The following is an 18,273-nucleotide window of genomic DNA, read 5'->3' on the forward strand; positions in this document are numbered from 1 at the left end:
ACCCTCATTGTGAAGGATTTCTTCCTAACGTCTAATCTAAATCTTTCCCCCTCTGATTTAAAGCCATTCCACCTTGTTCTATCACTCCATGCCCTTGTAAAAAGTACCTCCCCAGCTTTCTTGTAGGCCCCCTTCAGGTACTGGAAGGCTGCTCCGAGGTCTCCCTGGAGCCTTCTCCAGGCTGAACAACTCCAACTCTCTCAGCCTGTGCAGTGGCACTTCAGCTGTCAGATCATCTTCATAGCCTTTCTCTGGACCCATTCCAACAGTTCCATTTTTTCAAACTTGTGAGAATTTCTCCTGGTAGTCTTTCTGTTGGACACTTGTTTTTCTGGATGTGTGCTAAGTGTTCAGTGGCTGTTGTAGCGCTCCAAGGCAGAGATCCATTTCTCCGAGTGCAGCCAGATGGTGGTGCATTTCAGATGACGTTTCTCACCACTAGGACAAGGACAAGCAGCAGGCCAGTCTGTTTTGTGTGGGGCACCTTACCTAGCAGAGTTCTTTCTGTCTTAAAATTAAGTTTATATGTCTCTTCAAGGCGTGTGTAGATAGCTTTCAGTGCAATAGCAGAGACTAAGGAGGAGCCTAAAGAAGTGTACGTGCAGCGGTCAAGCTAACTGAATGATGCAGAAATATTTTTGCAGCCTGAAAATACCAGAGGAAACACAGTAAAAGAATTTTAATTGATAAATTGACATTTTTGTGTTGTAACACTGCTGGCTGCCACATATTTTGAATTGTTTGGTCGTAGAAAAATATACGAACACCTAATGCTAAAGCTTTAATTATATATTCTCTCCTTGTGGGTGAATTTGCCTTTTGAAATGTTCTTCAAAAACAGAGCAAGAAAGAGACATGCCCTTCTTAACTGCAGTTGTTGTTGCAAAAAGATTTTCAGCAAGGGCTTGAAATCTTGAAGAAGCTTTGTAAGGGATCATTGTAAGAAGCTCTGTGTGCCAGAAGTAAACACGCTGAAAACAGGGAAAGAAAACTGCTTGAACTTTTGCCTGGAGAGCACAGGACAAGGTGTGGCACAGCTGAGAAGGGATGAGATGGAAGAGGAGCAATCCTGCTTCCCTCATGTGATCTGCCAGGCCACTGATGCAAATGCATCCTGCTAAGCAGAATGCTGCTCCGTTTTGTCTGCATTGTTTGTTTTCGAATGGGGCAGAAGGCTGTTCTGTGTGGAGACTGCCTGGGTACAGCTGGCAGGTCTTGTCTCACCCTGTGTTTGCTCTGTTGGAGCTGTGACTTTGTGGCCGTGTGCAGAAATAGAGGCTGAGCCCGCAGCGCCCCCTCACACCCACCCCTGGGCAGACTGACTGTGGGGCCTTTGAGAGCCCAATCTAGTCTGAAGAGCAAAGTGAGAAAACCTGTTTGTTCTGCAGAAGAGTTTATTAACATGACCAATTTATCTGTTCTCTTCCCAAGGTGGAGGGAGGCTGTGGCAGCTCGGAGAAAGCTGAAACGTCAAATGAGGGCGTTTCCTGCTGCTCCCTGCTGCGTGGATCTGAAAAATAGCCTGAAAGTACTGTCCCCTAGTGCAGAGTGGCCTATATCCAGGGAGAACTTGTGCAAGGGAATGGTAGACCTGGGGCATGGAGGAAAGCTGGGGATCTCTTCCATAAGGTAAGGATACTTACAGTGACAGCAGTTGGCATTCTGTGTGAGTTTTGGGGGGCAAGTTGCAGAGTAGCCCTCTTCTTCTATTGTGAACATTAATGCTGTTGGAAAACTGTTCCTAAGTACCCTCAAAAAGACCTTTCCTGTACAAATGCCATGACAAAGACTGCAAACCTAAAGAAACTCTTCTTCCATCAACAGCAGCTTTCTAAAATGTCAGCAGCTTTCTAAAGTAACAGCAGCAGTTTCTAAAGTACCTCTAAGGTCTTAGTAAGTGTTTCTTAAATTTGGTTAAAGTAGCTGTTTTAGATGAAGAAATACAACCAAGAATCTTTTGTTTCCAGATTGAATTTGCTGAGAGACAAGACAGCGCATGAAATGAAAGTTCAGCACTTCTACCAGCAATTGTTAAGGTACGTTGGCATTTGGTCCTTGTTTTCATTCCAAGCAAGTTGTAGCAGAAATGCCAGAGCTCTTGAAAATGTCAGTGAGGAAAGGCAAATCGTACTCGAGTGTCCACTTGCAGCCTTCTCATGCACTCCAGTGGCCTGTGTGTGTGTTGGAGCAGTGTGCAAGTAAAGCGGTGCGTACAGGGTCCCACAGTCCCCAGAGTGAGACTCGGGTAACAGATTAAACATCTGCAATTCTGGAAGGCATCTGTTCTATGGCAAAATAGATGGACAACAAATCTAAAAAATTAGCTCTGAGTTTGGACTGTTTGAACTGGGTGGTAACTAATTATAGTATTGTAGCTAGTTCGAAGCAAGTAAAATATTGACCTCATGGGAATTAGCACTGGGGCGTCTTTTCACCAGCTTCTGTCTTTCTTTAAGTGATTTAGCTTGGACTCCCCTGGATCTTGTCTCGTTAATCGCTGAACATATTCCAGTTGAACAAGAACAGGTATTTTGGAAGGTTCTGTTGGTTTTGCCAAGTGATGAGGAATATGCCAAGGATGATCACAGCAGGTAAGAGTTTATTGCTGGATCCATTTCTCGAGCAGGGTACTCAGAAAGGAGTGGGAGTATATGGTCCTTGTCCTGTGGTTTATTTTTTTTTTTTTCCCCTACCATGTCAAATTTCCAGGGTTTGTTTTCCTCCAGAGTACTCCAAAGAATACAGCTGTAATTTAGCTGTCTCTGTCTTCTAATGTTGTTCATTGAATTACTTTTTCTCATACTGAAAATAGAAAACCTTGAGATATGTAGCAGTGTGGAGACATTTAATAGCTATTTAACTAAACCCAAGCAATGTGGAGGTTGGGATTATTATAGATTGTCATGCCTTAGAGGTATTGGTGCTAAAACCCTAAGATGTCTTTTTTTTTTTTTTTTTAATTAAGAAACTCAGTACACCAAAAGCCCACTTTTCTTGTTTACTAGGGTACTGGTGGATTGGTTGAAAGTCAAATTTATGGGAGACAAAAACTGGAGAAAAAACACGTCGCATACGGAAAATAGAATTCAAACGCTAACGCTATTTAATTCTCCTGGCATGCAAGGGAGCAGAAGCATTAAAGTTGGTGTATGTATAAAGGTAGGTGAGAACAATTTTGTGATTTTGAAAATGTCTGAAAAAAGATGGAACTTGTTTCCAGTCGATGGAGTAAATACCTAGAAGTTTAGCTTTAGTTACATAACTTGTGTCTTTTGTTACTTGCATAGGTGGCACATGGTGCACTGTCTGACTGTGAGCTCGATACAGCTGAAATGCAGAAAGACTTGCTTGGAACCAGTGGTCTCATCCTTCTCCTTCCTCCTCGAGTGAGGAGTGAAGATGTTGCAGAAGACGATGTTTATTGGCTTTCAGCTTTACTGCAGTTGAAACAGTTGCTTCAGGCCAAACCTTTCCATCCATTAGTTCCCCTGGTGGTCCTTGTCCCTGGTCAGGAAGAGGAGGCCACAGAGAAAGAAGTAGAAGAAGGTATGTAATTATTTCTGTGCCTTGAGGAAACAATGGGAGTGAGTGCTCAGGGCTGCCCCCGTAGAACTGTTGTGTCTAGTGCAGTCTCTCAAATAGGGCATCAGGTAAAGAGATGCTGTGAGGCACAGTGCTTTTCAAAGCTTTGCTAGAAATCCCAAGGCCTTAAGAACTGATCAATATGGAAAGAAATGAACTTTCTTTTGGCTTCCAATTTTCCTTTGCACACGGTATTTGATCCTGAGTGTCTGTGGGAAAGGGTGGAGGAGAGAAGTGAGCTGTGAATGTAATGCGGAGTGTGAGACTAGGTCAGAGTAGGAGATACACCGGGAGAAAGAACAAGTGAGTATATGGTGGATTTTCTTATTTTTAAGGTTTAATGCTGCAGGACTTGATTTCAGCCCAGCTTATTTCAGACTACACCATTGTTGAGCTTCCAGGTTCTATCAATGACTTACAGGGCACGAGAAGGGTAAGAACAGTAACCTTGAACTTCTAAGAGTTACTTGACTGGTTTATCATTAACCTGTCTTAATTTGTAATGTCTTATAAGGAATTATTGTTATGTTCTTAGTAGCTTAAATTGCATCTGAGTATTGTGTAGTGGGATATTTTTCTGTTATTGTAGTTTTTGTTCAGAAAGCCCTCTTGCCAGCTTTTTCACACACCTGAATTTGTTGGAGTCTGATACTTGCTTGTTAATAGTGATTCCAACATTGGCTAGAAATATTCTGAAGTTAAATATTTGCTGCTTTTCTATTCTTTGTGACTGTTCTCTAGTCTAAATGACTAGAGACCAGCAGCATTTGCTACATAAAAGATAATTGCTTCTGAGTAACACTGAAAACTGCACTGAGACCAAAATGTGGTGAATCTGTTCCTGTTTGTGCTGCCTGTGTTGACAGGCAGGGGTACAGTTGCTGCATCAACAGACAAGTGCTAGTGATGTGGAAGTCTTTGTAGCCTTCAACTCCTTGTAGCCTGTAGCCTGTAGCCTGCTCTCCTGAAAGGCAGAGAGCTTTTGTAGCTCTTCTGGCTGCTGTGAGATCACTCAGACCATCTGACTGGAGGATTATTGTTGCAAATGTTGGGTTGATGATAGTTGATTTTGCTGCCTAGTATTTTGAATAGTGTTAAGTCAAACTTAGGGTTGCACTCCTGAATATTTAGTGTCCTGATCGCTCCAGAGCAGTTTGAACCACCCCTCTTTTGTGTCATAGATCTCCAAGGCTGTTTGCTGGCTGGTTTCCCAGTACCCTAATTCCCTTGAGCTCTGCAGTCAGACCCTTCAGGAGTATGTTGAGGATGGGATTGCATGTGAATTTGGCAACCGCTTCTACCATGACCGGAAAGAGAGGCGTTCAGCTGGCTTGCCGTCTCAGGAGCCTGGGGTCATCATTGAGCTGTACAACAGTGTGCTGCAGTTTCTTTCTGATGTGGCATCCTCAGAGCATCTTTGTGACTTGTCCTGGCCTATTACTGAGTTTTCAGAGCGTGGGGGTAACAAGCTGTTGCCTCACCTGCAGTGGAACATGCCTGATCATCTGGCCTGGCTGAAAAAGGCTGTGCTGTTCTTCCAGATCCCATACCTGGATCTGCCTCCATTAGGTGGTACGTGCTCTGCACTGTGTTGAACTGTCTGGCTGTAAGGTGGGTAGTTTGGCTCTGTCACAAATTCTTTCAATTTGATTTGGTTTTAATCCGTAGCTCCTTGGCGTCCTGTTTGCCACATGATTTTCCAGTATGTGTCTCAGATTGCTAGTTCGTCCAGTACTCGACCACTGATCCTGTCTCAAGTGGAGAATCTGCTGAGCAAAACTTACCAGAAGTGGAAGAACAACACATCTGGGAACTCTGATGAAGATGGACCTTCTGTTGATGACATCCCTTGGGATGATATCTTGGCAGCCTGCATTGATCATAAACTGAGAGACTGGAAACCACCCAAACTGCCCATTGCTCCAGGTATCGCATGTCCTTCCACAGCATGGATGATGCTTCTTGTGCAGCTGTATTTAAGATTTGACAGTTGTGCCTTTATATGTGGCAGTTAGTGATACATAACAGGGAGGGAATTCTGCTCTTGGTCCTCTCATTCACGCTGCGGAATGACACTGTGCTTTACTGCACATCTCTGCTCTTCAGAGCATATATTTAGTGTGGCTTATGACTTGGCCTGATCTTGTGCTGGAAAATCTTGTCCCTGCATGGAAGAGGAGGGATATGGTCCGTGTCTTTCAGCCGTCCTCTCCCAATAGAAGAGAGTTTACATTCAACCCAAAGCTGAGAATTGGTCCCTCAGAAGCCTTGTAAGCACAGGTCAGCTGAGATCGCAAGCTGCCACTCTTAACGAGCACTTCCATTGATTAATGAAGTATGTCTTGGATTCTTTTTCCTTTCAACTGCGTAGGGTTCTTTTGGTGCCCTGTTTGGCTTAAGTGTAGGGAATGTCTTTTAGCACTAAACCCACTGAACTTGGATGCACTAGAATTTTTAAAATGAAGACAAAGCAGGGTTTTCCAACTTTCCCCAGTAATCTAGTATTTGTCAAACACTAAATCAGCCCAAGAAGGCTCCTTTTTATATGTAAGGTATGTCTTAAAGCTACTTGAAAGTGAGCACACAATTTTTCTTCGAGTTGGCTTTTTAATACCAAGTTTTTCATCAGAAGGGGAAAAAATTTTGACAGCAAACATTTGGCTTGGTTTTATTTACAGAAGCAGTAAGTAACGATGGTCAGATTCGTGTGTACTTCTTCAAGGAGCATTTAAAGAACTTCACTCTCCCTTTTGCGTGGGAACAAGCCAGGCTGCGCACACAGGAGGAGATCCGGCAGGGCCATGAGAGGTGAGACAGGTGCTGGCACTGCCTGGGGGAGTAGCATTCAGCTGTCCACTGTGCCATCGTTTGCTCAGTGACCTCCAAGGAGGTTGCTCAGGGACTCTACCACAAGCACAGTGCCGACACCAGGCTGAAAAAAGAGCGTGTGGCATCTTCCTAGAACATGCTTGTGCACATCTGATCTACAAGGGTGTGCAGAGAGGGGGTAGTATGCAGATTTTATTTCTGCAGCATTACTTGGCTCTCAAACTGATTGCTTGGGAGGTTCTTAAAGCATTATGAATGGAGAAATTAACTTCTACCAAAGAAAAGAGTGCTGAGACTTTGGAATTAGTTTATTAGTGTCCCCTCCCTTACATTCACTTTATTTTGCAGCCTGGACCCTGACATGTGAATTACATATTAAGTGATTTGCAGATTTACCCGTTAGCAATTGTGTTAATTTTGCAGCATTTTGAATTCCAAAGGAGGCTTTCTCCACAGCTTGTGGGAAGACTTCAGGAAAGTCCTGCTGCTGCTAAGAGGAAATGCCAGAGATGAGGGGGAGAATGCTTCAGAGCTCTGTGGCATTAAAGTATTTGAGATCTCAAGGGTCTGGCTTACATCTCTAGTTTTGTTCAGGGTGAAGCCAGTCTCTCTTTGCTCTTGGAAGCTTGTCTGCTGTTCTGTTTTGTAGCAGGAGATGTTGGGTATGTACCTTTCTTTTGGGGTGAATTACAGCCGCTGTCAGAGTAATTCCTTTCAAGTCCTCTGCACAAGTTCCTCTGGTGGAACATTTGACTCAGCTACAAGAGAATTACATCTCCAGATGATCAATTCTTACTCCCTGCTATTTCCAAACTTCGAGCCAGTAGGGAAAGAACAACACACTCATACTGATTTCGGTGCTTTTGTTTGGTTGTCTGGTTTCTTTCCTTCTTGCTCAGGTCAAGGATAAAATGTCCCAAGTCTTTGAAGAAACCCTATAGCATCTCCAAGATGTCAGGTCAATATGGATATGACACGAGCATGCTGTCAGGTCAAGAAAAGAGCCTTACCAGTGCAGGTGAATTCACAGACACAGCCTCAGACAAGGAGCTTCTCCCAGCGCGTCTGTTGGCACAGTTGCAAATGGAGAGAAGAGAAAGCATGAGGTGAGTTCCTAGAGCAGCATCCTTTCCCTGTGGCTCTGGCCCAGGATTGTAAACAATTTCCAACTTGTAGGTAATAGAAGTTGAAGTCTAGCTTTACTAGGAACCATTATAGACTATCTCCAGTTTCATCAAGCACGTCAGTGCGGTGCAGTTCCCTGCTAGCCCACAGGGACAATCCAGGGTGGTAGAAGTGCTTGGAGCTTTGAGGAATGATTGGAAACCGTACGTGGTCAATCAAGGCACCAATACTAAAGCAGTACAGTTTGTACAGTAGTCTATATGTTCTGCAGTACCATAAATGTCTGTAAAGTCCTCTGGGATGTCAATTTGGTGCCTGTAAGCAATACAGATTGCAAAGCTGAAGAACAAAAGCCAAGGTTGGTCCAGGAGTTTCTTATCTTTGCTGCCTTCAGTCTGTGCGGCTGCTTTCTGTACCACAACTTCCTCAGAGGAATTTTTGTCATAGCAGCGGAGTATGTTAGACAGATCCTTCTTGCAGTCACCTCTGAACCCTGAACTCTTGGCTAACCGACTGGTTACAAGAGAAAAGCCAGGCTGCAATTTGACTGGTGCTCTTCATCTTTCTGTCCAGGTTTGAAGAACAGTTGCACCGATGTCTCACCGAAGACATGGATCCCCTTGGTGCTTTCACAGGTCTTCCTCTCTACCTCCCCCAGTCTCTGGTCTCTAACCCAGCTGTCACCTGTCCTTTGGTGAAGAGTCCTGTGTCATCTCAAGAGGTGAGAGCAGGTGGCACGGAGAATTAACTGTAGCTGTGAGGAGTGCAGGTGCCAAACTGCCACACTTGCAAAACCTTTAGAGGTTTAGTGTGCAGTTATCAGTTGACTTGGGAGAATTGACTTAAAGAATTGAAAAACTGTACCTTGGAAATCCCTTCTTTCCAAGGAGGGGAATGCTTTCTGCAGATCTGGAGTAAGAGATCTTCACAGGTCTTAATGCTTTTGGCTGCTGGCAGTCATAATGGGACCCCTTGTGGTGCTGCACTTGTGACTTGGAGAATGGCTGTTATGGGTCACCTTCCCCTAGTTAAAGGAAGGCTGGGACAGAAATAGCAGGACAGCTGCTTTTGCTGTTTCTCGTCAGAGGTGGGGGGTGCTGGCCTCTGTAGTCCTTCTCAAAAGCAAGGGAACAGCCAGTAAGCTCAGAAGCCTCTTGTTGCTACTGAGTATTTCTTCTTTCTCAGTCTTCTCTCTTTTTTCCTTCTGTCCAGGCTGTGAGTCGAGAGGATTGCAAGCGTCTGATGAAGGAGCCAAGCCCCACGCTGTCAGACCAACTGAAACACTTGCAACAGCTCCTCAGAGCAAACAAGGAGGCTGAAGCTGCCTCTGAGCTCCACCTCTCTGCTCTGGTTGACATGGTGAATATTTGAGTGTAACTGAGATACGAGTGCTAGATCAATATTCTGTTGTATTGACTATTTATAGTATTAAAACCAGATGAGTTGCTTATATGCTGTCATTCTGGAAAGCAGGACAGACACTTCTTTAGTCTTCAGTGATCAGCTATGGAAGAATAAGTAGCAGTAGTAGCTTAATATTTTGAAATTAATTCAAACTGAAGAAGTTCTGGTTTGAGGCTGTTCACCAAATGTGCGCTTCCACACTGGTTGCTTACACCACAAAACCTCTGCTGTGCTCTGCCGTGCTTTACCCCAGGGCTGCCGTTCATGTTCTCCATTTACCTGAAATTTTTAGGGAAAAACACAAGACTGTTTTTGGTTGTGTTAAATGTGTTCTGTAGCTAATAAATTTTTAATGGCTTACAATGTGCTGTGACCTCATTGTTGTACCTCTTAGTCTAGGATGCGATCAACTTGGACTGGGAGCTGTTGGAGCCGGTCCAGAGAAGGCCACAAAAATGAGTAAAGGGCTGGAGCAGCTCCCCCAGGAAGAGAGACTGAGAGAGTTGGGGTTGTTCAGCCTGGGGAAGAGAAGGCTTCGAAGGGGACTTTATTACAGCCTTTCAGTACTGAAAGGGGGCTGAGAAGAAAGATGGGGGAAAAACTTTGTAACAGGACCCGTAGCAATAGGAAGGACGAGGGAGGTTTTCAACTAGGAGAAGCTTAGTCTGGGTATTAGGAAGAACTTTCATGCTGAGGGTGGTGAAACACTGGAACGGAGACTGAATACCTCATTGCTGGAACTATTCCAGGTCAGGTAGGATGGAGCTCTGAGCAACCTGGCTGAGGTAAAGATGTTCCTGCTCACTGCTGGGGGATTGGACTGAATGACTTTCAGGATCCCTTCCAACCCAAAACGTTCTGGGATTCTTAATTCCTCTTGGATGTGGATTTGCCTGTCTGTGGATGGGAGGGTCCTGCCTGTGTTCGCTGCCTGCCAGGTCGCTTCTTGCCCCAAGACCTCCTGCCTTGGCCGCAGCTTTGGGGCTTTGACAAAAGTTCCGACGAGGGTGGGATTCGAACCCACGCGTGCAGAGCACAATGGATTAGCAGTCCATCGCCTTAACCACTCGGCCACCTCGTCCCGCGCGGCCTGGCCCCGCCCCTCGTGAACCGCGGCCGCCAGAGGCTGAGCCGGGCAGGGGTGTGTGAGGGGCTGAGAGGGCCGAGAAGGGTGTGTAGGGCTGAGCAAAGCTGAGGGGCTGAGCCGGGCTAAGAGGTGCTAAGTTGAGCAGGGAGTACAGGGCTGAGCAGGGTGTGCGGGGCTGAGAGAGGCATGCGAGGCTGAGCAGTGTGTGAACAGGGCATGTGGGGCTAAGCAGGGCTGAGATGCCTGTGGTCAGGCTGCTTTCCCATCGCTCTCTTAGCGCAGCAGGCAGCGCGTCAGTCTCATAATCTGAAGGTCCTGAGTTCGAGCCTCAGAGAGAGCAGTGTTTTTTTTTCCTGCACCGGGGGGGTGGGGTGGGGGGGTGGGAAGGAGGGTTTATGTATGCTTTCTGCCAGACAGCACAGAGGCCGCTCAGCCGCTCATCCTCGCACAGCCCAGCTAAGCCCTTCTCATCCCTGCTCAGCCCACACACGGCTCAGCCCTTCACACCCTTCTCGGCCGCTCTCAGCCCCACACACACCCCTGCCCGGCTCAGCCTCCGGCGGCCGCTGTTCACGAGGGGCGGGGCCAGGCCGCGCGGGACGAGGTGGCCGAGTGGTTAAGGCGATGGACTGCTAATCCATTGTGCACGCGTGGGTTCGAATCCCACCCTCGTCGGAACTTTTGTCAAAGCCCCAAAGCTGCGGCCAAGGCAGGAGGTCTTGGGGCAAGAAGAGACCTGGCAGGCAGCGAACACAGGCAGGACCCTCCCATCCACAGACAGCCAAATCCACATCCAAGAGGGATTAAGAATCCTAGAATGTTTTGGGTTGAAAGGGACCTTAAAAGAGGGACAGGGGCCTGGAGAAGAGCCCGCGGGCCTGCATGGCCGAGGGAAGGGAGGCTGTGTGGGGTGCAGCCTGGGGGTGATGGGCTGCAGCAGCGGGCACAGGCACAGCCGACAGCCCCACACACTGGGCACTGGGGCAGGGCCTTGTCCTGCCTGGCTCTGGGGCTTTGGAGCCATCCTTACCAGGTACTCAAAAAAACACCCATGTCTGCCTGCCCTCCAGCAGCTTCTTGAGCTTCTTTATCTTCAGGAACTTGGTGGCTTGAAGCAGGGTTTCCCGGGAGGCCTGCAGAGCAGCAGAGACTGGGAGATGGCACCGCTGCCCAGGGCACAGGACCCGCGTCCCCTCCCCTGGGCAAGGCTGAGGGTCCTTCTTGGGCCCTGCTGGGAAGGGGCAGCAGCTGGGGAACGTGTCTGCTGGCAGGTTCGGTGCCTGGGCAGAGGAGTGGAACAACCTCCGTCTCAGGCAGCTGGTGCTGCTGGGGCAGCAGGACAGAGGTGGCCCCGAGCTGCTGCTCCATGGGGATAGTGCTTTGAGACTCTGCACATCTGTCTGGCAAGGGGAAGAAGGCACTGTCAGTCTGGAGACAGGTGGGCAAACCTCTCCCGGGTCTTAATCAGGGTGGCCTGGTCTTTCCCCACCACCCCGCTCCAAGGGAAAGGCGATGCCCAACACCAGCAGGCTCCTTTTAAAGAGGAGACTGGAAAACTACCCTGCCTCCCCTTCTAAGGAAACCCTTGCCCTGCCCACACCTCAGGCTCTGCCCCTGCCCTCAGCGCATCCTGCCCTGCCCCAGCACACTGCCCTTGCTGGGGCTGCCTGCAGGCAGACTCCGCTCTGTGCCATCAGCCCAGACCCTGCGGGAGCAGACGGTGACACTTTGGGAGGTGAGTGATCCTGGGCACTCTCCCAGGCCTTTCCAGTCTGCTGGGCCATCCCTTTCTGACAAATCCCTCTCCCACATCAAGGCCACTGTGTGGGACGTCCCATCAACAAGGGAGGGGGTAGCGGGCAGAAGGAGACTCTCACCCGGCCAGCAGAGCCACTGTCTTGACCTGCGTCTCAGCACTGAGGAGAGTGTCCCAGCCAAGATTACGTTCGACTTCAAACACCACCTCTTCATAGTGAAAACAGCAGAGCACGGCTTTCACTCTCTGCACCGCAAATCTGTGTGCAGAGCAAAGCCCAGGTCCCACCTGCAGCCCTGGCCCCAGCTGTGGTGTCACGGGAGGGATGGGAGGACTGCGATGGAGCACCTGCTGGGGCTGGGGGGAAGGGAGGCTTTCTCCTGGCACTCCCTCCAGAAGATCTCGACTTCCATGGACATCTGTTCTGTACAGAAGAAAACTTGGAAGAGCAGAGCCAGGAGGAGACAGAGCAAAAGCACAACCAGCCCCAATCCCGATGGGTGCCAGGGCAGACGGATGATTTCCCACAGCACCCTGGTTGCCTGCAGGAAACAAAACACCCATAGACAGCACTCAGTCTCACTGTAGATCAAATCCAGGCGTAATTTATAGCCTGCACTCTTTAACCATCCTCCAGACACAACATATCTTTTTCTGGTTCTACAGAGCCATCGCTAACCCACAAAAGCAAACGACTGCACGCGGCGACCTCAGTAACGAAACCGTATTGGTAAAAGCAGAGAGTGTCACGCCTGCCCGGGGGAACCGGAGGAGCGGCTCCGGCCCACACCGGGCGGCGGGGATCGCACACCTCCCGCGGTCACAGCTCCTCGAGGGAGCCAAACCGCGGACAATTACCTTCCGATAAACCCGCGGGGAACACCTCAGGCAGCGACGCGGGCACAGGCTCCAGACGGGACCTAACTTCTCCTCCAGCAAACAGAAATCAGAAGCCGCATCTCTTCCAGCTGTGCGAGTACAGCACAAACCTCAATATGAGATGAGCCGAGCGCGACCTCTTCTGCACAGTAACTCCAGCGAGAGCGAAGGGTGTTCGGTAAGAAAACCCGCCCGCTTCATCACCCGATCCGGTCCTTCGCCAGAGCTCCAGGTGCATCCAAGGACTCCTAACGACCCTTTTCCAACCGACAAGCCCCTAATTCTCTCCAGATGCGAAGGCAGAAAGTTGAACTGATGCCAGAGGCTTCAGGCAGACCCCCTTAGCGCCATATGGGCTTTATCTCCGTTTGTACGTACCGGCGGCCGATCGCTTCCCCGGGATCTCCCGTGTCCGCAGGGGCTACGGACCGGCGCGGCGCTCTCCGTGGCGATCGTCCGGCGGGACGCGCTGCGGCGTCCGCCCCGAGGAGCTGCGGGAGCGCGGGAGGCGGAGCCCCGCGGCTTCCTGTGAAGCGGGGGGGCTGCCGGCACGGCGGGGGCCTCGGGGGGGGCCGCCCGGCCCAGGAAACGGGGGCACCGGGGGACCCTGTCGAGGGGTCGCGGGCACCGGCGGCCCTGGGCGCTCCCCGGCGGAGCCCCGTGAGCTGCCGTGTCCGGTTGGCGTCGAGCTTTGCCCGGCGGCTCCGCTCCCGCCGCAGCTCCGCTCCCGGAGCCGTCGGGTTCCCCGTTCAGGGCTGCCGGCACCGAGCGCCCCCCGGCCACGAGCCGGGGGGGGGGGGAAGGACCGCGCGCTCAGGTGCGGAGACACCGGGATCCCGCCCGGAGAAACGAACCGGTGCGGGACACGATCCGGCGGACAAAGGGAGCCGAAAAGCTCCGCAGGAAGACGCTTCCTGGTGTAAAACCGAGGGCAGAACCGAGTTCGAGCGAGGGCACGACTTAAACTGCTGCTTTGCTTCAAACCCGAGAGAAAAGCCGTATGAAGCGAACACGTTCGAAATTCGCAGAGCGGAACAAGGCGGGGATGGCGCCGCCGCCGCGCTCGCTGAAGCGGCAGCGGTTCGGTACCGCCGTGCGAGATCCCCGGCGTGCAAACGGCCGAAACTGAGGGCCGAGCAAAACTAAGGGCAGTCCTTCTACCGACTTCAAAGAACCCCGTGTCCCAAAACTGTTTCTCTGAGAGCATTTATCGCTTGTTCTTTGCACAGCTGAACCCGCGCCCCTGTACCAGCGGAGTTGGCACAGCAATTAAGCTCAAACATTAACACCCGTAACAACGGGACCCGTGGGAGGCCCCAAGGACCTCCCTAATTAGGGTCGTGGTTTTGTAAGTGCCCATCAAAATCACACCCATTTAATTTGCTCATGAAACAAGATATTCTGCTTGCTTCTCACAACCTGTCCCTCATCCCGTCCCTTCACCAGCAGAAACATCTGTGCGACGTGTTGTGAACTGGATGAGGGAATTCGGCTGACCATTGGAAGTCTCATCAAAACATGACAACGGCAAGAATCCTCCTCCAATCCGCCCCATCTGCTTCCACACCACCTCTCCGACAACAGCGTAACGATCTTCATACCTTTTAAGCTTAAGAGAAAAATGCGATACATCAAGATTTACAATATCAAAGAAGTTAGGAAAGCTTTCCAAAACTACCCTGCAAGCAGCAACGTGCTTCTAAACAACTTAATAGAATCATAGCGTGGTTTGGGTCGGAAGGGCCCTCAACCCCCATCCGGTTCCACCCCTGCCATGGACAGGGACACCTCCCACTGGATCAGGGGCTCCAAGCCGCATCCAACCTGGCCTTAAACACCCCCAGGGATGGGGCAGCCACCACTGCTCTGGGCAACCTGGGCCAGGGCCTCCCCACCCTCATCGTGAAGAAATTCCTCCTAATGTCTAAATCTCCCCCTCTCCAGCTTATAGCCATTGCCCCTTGTCCTATCACTCCATGTCTTTCCTCATATGGGAGGTGCTCCAGCCCTCTGATCACCTTAGCCTCCTCCGGACCCATTCCAACAGCTTTACATCCTTCTTATGCTGAGGATTCCAGAACTGGACACAAGGCTCCAGGTGGCGTCTCAACTCTTTCCCCCTGCCCCAAATGTCATTATAATAAGATATACCCGAGATCGGAGAAGTGCCTCGGAGGGGAAGGAACTGTTAACTGCTGTTTCATGTCAGTCTTAACAAACCCCATGAAAACACAAACAAAAAAGCCCCTCAAAGTCAATGGGAGTGTAAGCATAGTTTTATCTCCAACACAACAGTTTAACTCTTTGTAAAAATTCAATATGTACTTCTGGAAATTATTACCTTGCTAGCCAGAACTCTGGTTCAGGAACAAGGATAAAAATCAGTGATCCCAGCAAATATATTTTTAATTCTTAGCCAGCATCTGTCACACTGCTTCACACATCTTTAACACTTGCTCTATGATTTTTGGTGGGTTAATTCTGATCACACATTCATTTTAAAATACTGTAATTATATGCACTTTGATGGAGTTAAATGTAGCTTGCATAGCCTAAAATAAATCTGATTAAAACAAATTCAGTGTCAATTTCCTGTTTCTAGCAACAGACCTATCTTTTAACGTATGCTTGAAACAATCATGCTTGACAAGTGGTTACTCTTTGACAAGCACTATGCTTTCTTTAGCACAAAAACAGGTTTAAGGAAAGAATAATAGGGTAATAAAGTAAATTTGAATCTCGTGCACTTTTTAATCATTATGAGTTCTATGCCCACACAATCTGTTCAGTCCTGTTTCAACTCTAACAATTACATAAAATCAAATTTAAGAGCCTTTATGAGAGTAAAAGGTAATGTTTATTAACATGAATAAACATACATAATTAAAATATAAGCAGCATAATCATATCTAATCAAAACAAAAACAGTCAGTACAGTGGATATGTTTATATGGTGTACACCAAAGGCTTTCATTCACGGGTGAATAGTAGTTTACTGCATATTTCCGTAAAAATCAAAGTTGTATTCTTTCGGGGACGATTTCCTCACCCAGAGCCTTTACTGACTGTTTCTTTCTTTTCTTCTTGATTTTTATTAATCTTCTTTTGCCTTTTGTTTTATTAAATCCTAAAGTTAAATTGAAGAGAGTAAGATTAGATACTGTATGACTAACACATCTAAGATTATCAGAAATAAAACTCAAAACAAGAAAAAAGAACATATCAAAAATAGTTACCCAAAGCTTTCATAAGCCTTACATGTGACAAGTTGTTTGTTTCTGTTCTCGTGCATTGTATTTCACCGTCCATCTTTCTCTCGCTAGTTCTGCCTTCTTTCTGATTTCCATTTTCACTTTTCTAAGACTTTCTAAGACTTTCAATATTTTATCAGGCCAATTCTCAATACCGAAAGTTGCAATAATGTTTCAGCCTGCATATTCACCTCTTACCAGAGTCTGTGGCAGTATCACTTCCCATACCTTTCTTGCAGATCCTCAAACATGACTTTCTGGAGGTGAAATTATTCTCATTCCCACCACAACCAGTGTAGCTAAATGGGTGACATCTTCCAGTTGAGTAGTTGTAGAAAAATCGTAACTCCCTGGCTCTACAAAGTCCTCTGTCCATAGGGGTCATGCACAGCGAAGGGATAGGGGGTGGTTCTAGAAGAAAAACCAAACACAAGAAAAACAAGGTTAGAGACAACACTGCAGTTTACCAGCTTCCTGTTATGGTGATATTATATACGAGATTTGAAGCTCAGAGAACCTTGAAATTTACTGGCAAATTTAATTCTACTCTCCTGAAAATCCAGGATGCTTTATGTAAGCATTTGTCTTTTTATGATTACAAGAAATATCACAGCAAATGAAAAGCAAAGTTTGTTTCCTGTATATTTAGTGTTAAACTTGCCATTTCTGTGATGAGAGATAGTATTAAATTCAATTAGAGAAGTTTCAAGTGAAGTATTTGTATAAAGTGAACTGAAATAAATTAGGCTTGGACAGCTTAAAAAATATGGTAAATATTTTTGATAATTAATGAGGTGAATTGGCCTAATTAGTAGTAGAGATTCTGAAACCAAATAGGAGGTTACTTGCAGAATAACAAAGGACTGAATGTGAAGAACAAGTGCACAAAGCGACCGAGATGCTGGTGCGTTAGTGCTGCTGTTAGATTTTTACCATTCCAAGGAGCAGGCTGATGGTTTTTTTCTTCAGTGTTGACGCAAGTGAGAGTATGAGAACTGAAACACCGGAAGACGAACCCAGGGTATCCAAAGTACCTAGGCACTGGAACAAGTTCAAGAAGCAAATCCGTACCAAGATTCCCAAACCTGGAGAAACTCTGTCATCTATCACCCTGGAGTGACTCACATACAAAATTAGAACTGACAAAATCGCTGCACAGGATGCATGAAACTGCATGGGAGCTATTATATCATCAGTTGTGAGGGACCTAAAGGAGCACTTTTTTCCTTCCAGAGCAGCAGAATTGAGATGGCTGAGATCTGAAGGTATAAATGGAAATGTGAAGCTCATTAGATGGCCTTCTTGACCAGTCAGAGGAAAAAACAAGGAAAAACTTTAGGGAATAATGTGGGTTACAACAGAGCTGAAGACATCCTGTTGTCACAAAAATGGGAAGCACGTGAATTGCTGAAAGCAAGAAGTTATGGATTAACTTGGGCAATTCAAGAGGCTGACAAGAAAATATCCAGGAACGTGTTACATCTTACTTGACTTACACATATTAAACCTGCTGGGAAAGGTTTATTCTGCCAAGGATAAGAGCTGAACTGGCATGGCGAAAAAGTATGAAAAATTGCTGGGAAAGAAAAGCGTGGCAATTTATGGAAAGCTAAGACAGCAAAATGAAATTAGTAACGTATTGGAAGCTGTGTTAGCAACATCATACTACTCAAAAAGGATCCTGAAATGCGAAAAATGAGTCATGAGCTCATTTTTCAGGATAGATTAAGTTAGTTCCAGGTTATAAAATGAGCATTACCTCATTAGTTTTTATAACTGTGATATTATTGTAAGAGTAATAATACCATTTATATCTTTGTTATCTTATTTTTCTGTTATTCCTTTTTCTTGATGATGGAGATGTTTGGACTGATTTTGTGTTGGTGAGAGAATTGCCCAAAACTGCAATAATTTATAGTTGTTTCTGAAAAAACAATAGGTAAACTAATTATATGAAATAAGCAGTAGATTAAAAAAGGCTAGCAGTCCTACCCATGAGAAGTCTGTCGTATCTTACACTTCACTGCTACCTAAACAATCATGAAATGTGTATAGTTTAAGTTTTAATTCTCATAGTACAGGTTTTTTTCTTCAATCTCAGACACCCTCCTCTGGTGTAAACAGATGACGTGATCACACTTCAGAATCTCTTAAATACACATATTCAGATACAGACTCATTTTTATAAAAAATAACCCCAACCCTGCATTGCAGCAATAATCATTATCCCTCCGGCTTAGCTGGGGTTGTGCGACAATGAACTGTTAACTGGTCACAGTACAAAAGTAGTCTGAAGCCATCTCGGTGAGCTGGATGAGAAACAACACTACTGCAGTCTCTTTCGCTAGACGCAGGTGTGT

General features: G+C 47.2%; 2 protein-coding genes, 1 long non-coding RNA gene and 3 other non-coding genes across 14 annotated transcripts in view; 3 read left to right on the plus strand and 3 right to left on the minus strand.

The window, feature by feature from the left end:
* LOC128852459 (germinal-center associated nuclear protein-like) overlaps positions 1-9,227 on the plus strand; it is a 25,299-nt gene extending 16,072 nt beyond the window's left edge. Inside the window, exons 17-28 of one of the 3 annotated variants that reach the window (XM_054069241.1) lie at positions 1,432-1,629; positions 1,968-2,036; positions 2,457-2,591; positions 3,006-3,159; positions 3,288-3,546; positions 3,918-4,015; positions 4,764-5,154; positions 5,251-5,508; positions 6,261-6,390; positions 7,311-7,517; positions 8,110-8,257; positions 8,749-9,224. In XM_054069241.1, coding sequence (XP_053925216.1) covers positions 1,432-1,629; positions 1,968-2,036; positions 2,457-2,591; positions 3,006-3,159; positions 3,288-3,546; positions 3,918-4,015; positions 4,764-5,154; positions 5,251-5,508; positions 6,261-6,390; positions 7,311-7,517; positions 8,110-8,257; positions 8,749-8,907 — 2,206 coding nt within the window. In that variant the 3' untranslated portion in view covers positions 8,908-9,224. Of the gene's footprint in view, positions 1-1,431; positions 1,630-1,967; positions 2,037-2,456; positions 2,592-3,005; positions 3,160-3,287; positions 3,547-3,917; positions 4,016-4,763; positions 5,155-5,250; positions 5,509-6,260; positions 6,391-7,310; positions 7,518-8,109; positions 8,258-8,748 lie in introns of all 3 variants that reach the window. The other 2 variants (XM_054069240.1, XM_054069238.1) reach the window with 2 other exon arrangements.
* On the minus strand, positions 9,123-13,160 carry LOC128852461 (uncharacterized). 5 transcript variants are annotated; one of them, XR_008450297.1, is made up of 8 exons: positions 13,041-13,160; positions 12,642-12,751; positions 12,132-12,325; positions 11,905-12,042; positions 11,058-11,160; positions 9,668-9,720; positions 9,328-9,517; positions 9,123-9,246 (listed from the first exon to the last, which is right to left on the minus strand). It is a non-coding gene; the product is annotated as an uncharacterized LOC128852461 (long non-coding RNA). The 5 variants fall into 5 exon arrangements; XR_008450299.1 differs by having other exon boundaries at positions 9,328-9,458; positions 11,905-12,325; XR_008450295.1 differs by having other exon boundaries at positions 11,905-12,325.
* TRNAS-GCU (transfer RNA serine (anticodon GCU)) lies at positions 9,940-10,021 on the minus strand. The gene has a single exon. It is a non-coding gene; the product is annotated as a tRNA-Ser (tRNA).
* Positions 10,295-10,367, plus strand: TRNAM-CAU (transfer RNA methionine (anticodon CAU)). Its single transcript has one exon. It is a non-coding gene; the product is annotated as a tRNA-Met (tRNA).
* Positions 10,626-10,702, plus strand: TRNAS-GCU (transfer RNA serine (anticodon GCU)). Its single transcript has one exon. It is a non-coding gene; the product is annotated as a tRNA-Ser (tRNA).
* A 2,334-nt stretch (positions 13,161-15,494) lies between the features above and the next one.
* Positions 15,495-18,273, minus strand: part of LOC104065350 (tissue factor pathway inhibitor-like) — a 41,549-nt gene continuing 38,770 nt past the window's right edge. Inside the window, exons 8-10 of one of the 3 annotated variants that reach the window (XM_054069890.1) lie at positions 16,847-16,954; positions 16,142-16,324; positions 15,495-15,789 (exon numbers count right to left, since the gene is read on the minus strand). In XM_054069890.1, coding sequence (XP_053925865.1) covers positions 15,677-15,789; positions 16,142-16,324; positions 16,847-16,954 — 404 coding nt within the window. In that variant the 3' untranslated portion in view covers positions 15,495-15,676. The remainder of the gene's footprint in view (positions 15,790-16,141; positions 16,325-16,846; positions 16,955-18,273) is intronic. The other 2 variants (XM_054069889.1, XM_009567814.2) reach the window with 2 other exon arrangements.

The sequence above is a fragment of the Cuculus canorus genome, chromosome 6, assembly GCF_017976375.1.
Source record: "Cuculus canorus isolate bCucCan1 chromosome 6, bCucCan1.pri, whole genome shotgun sequence".
NCBI classification, from domain to species: Eukaryota; Metazoa; Chordata; class Aves; order Cuculiformes; family Cuculidae; genus Cuculus; species Cuculus canorus.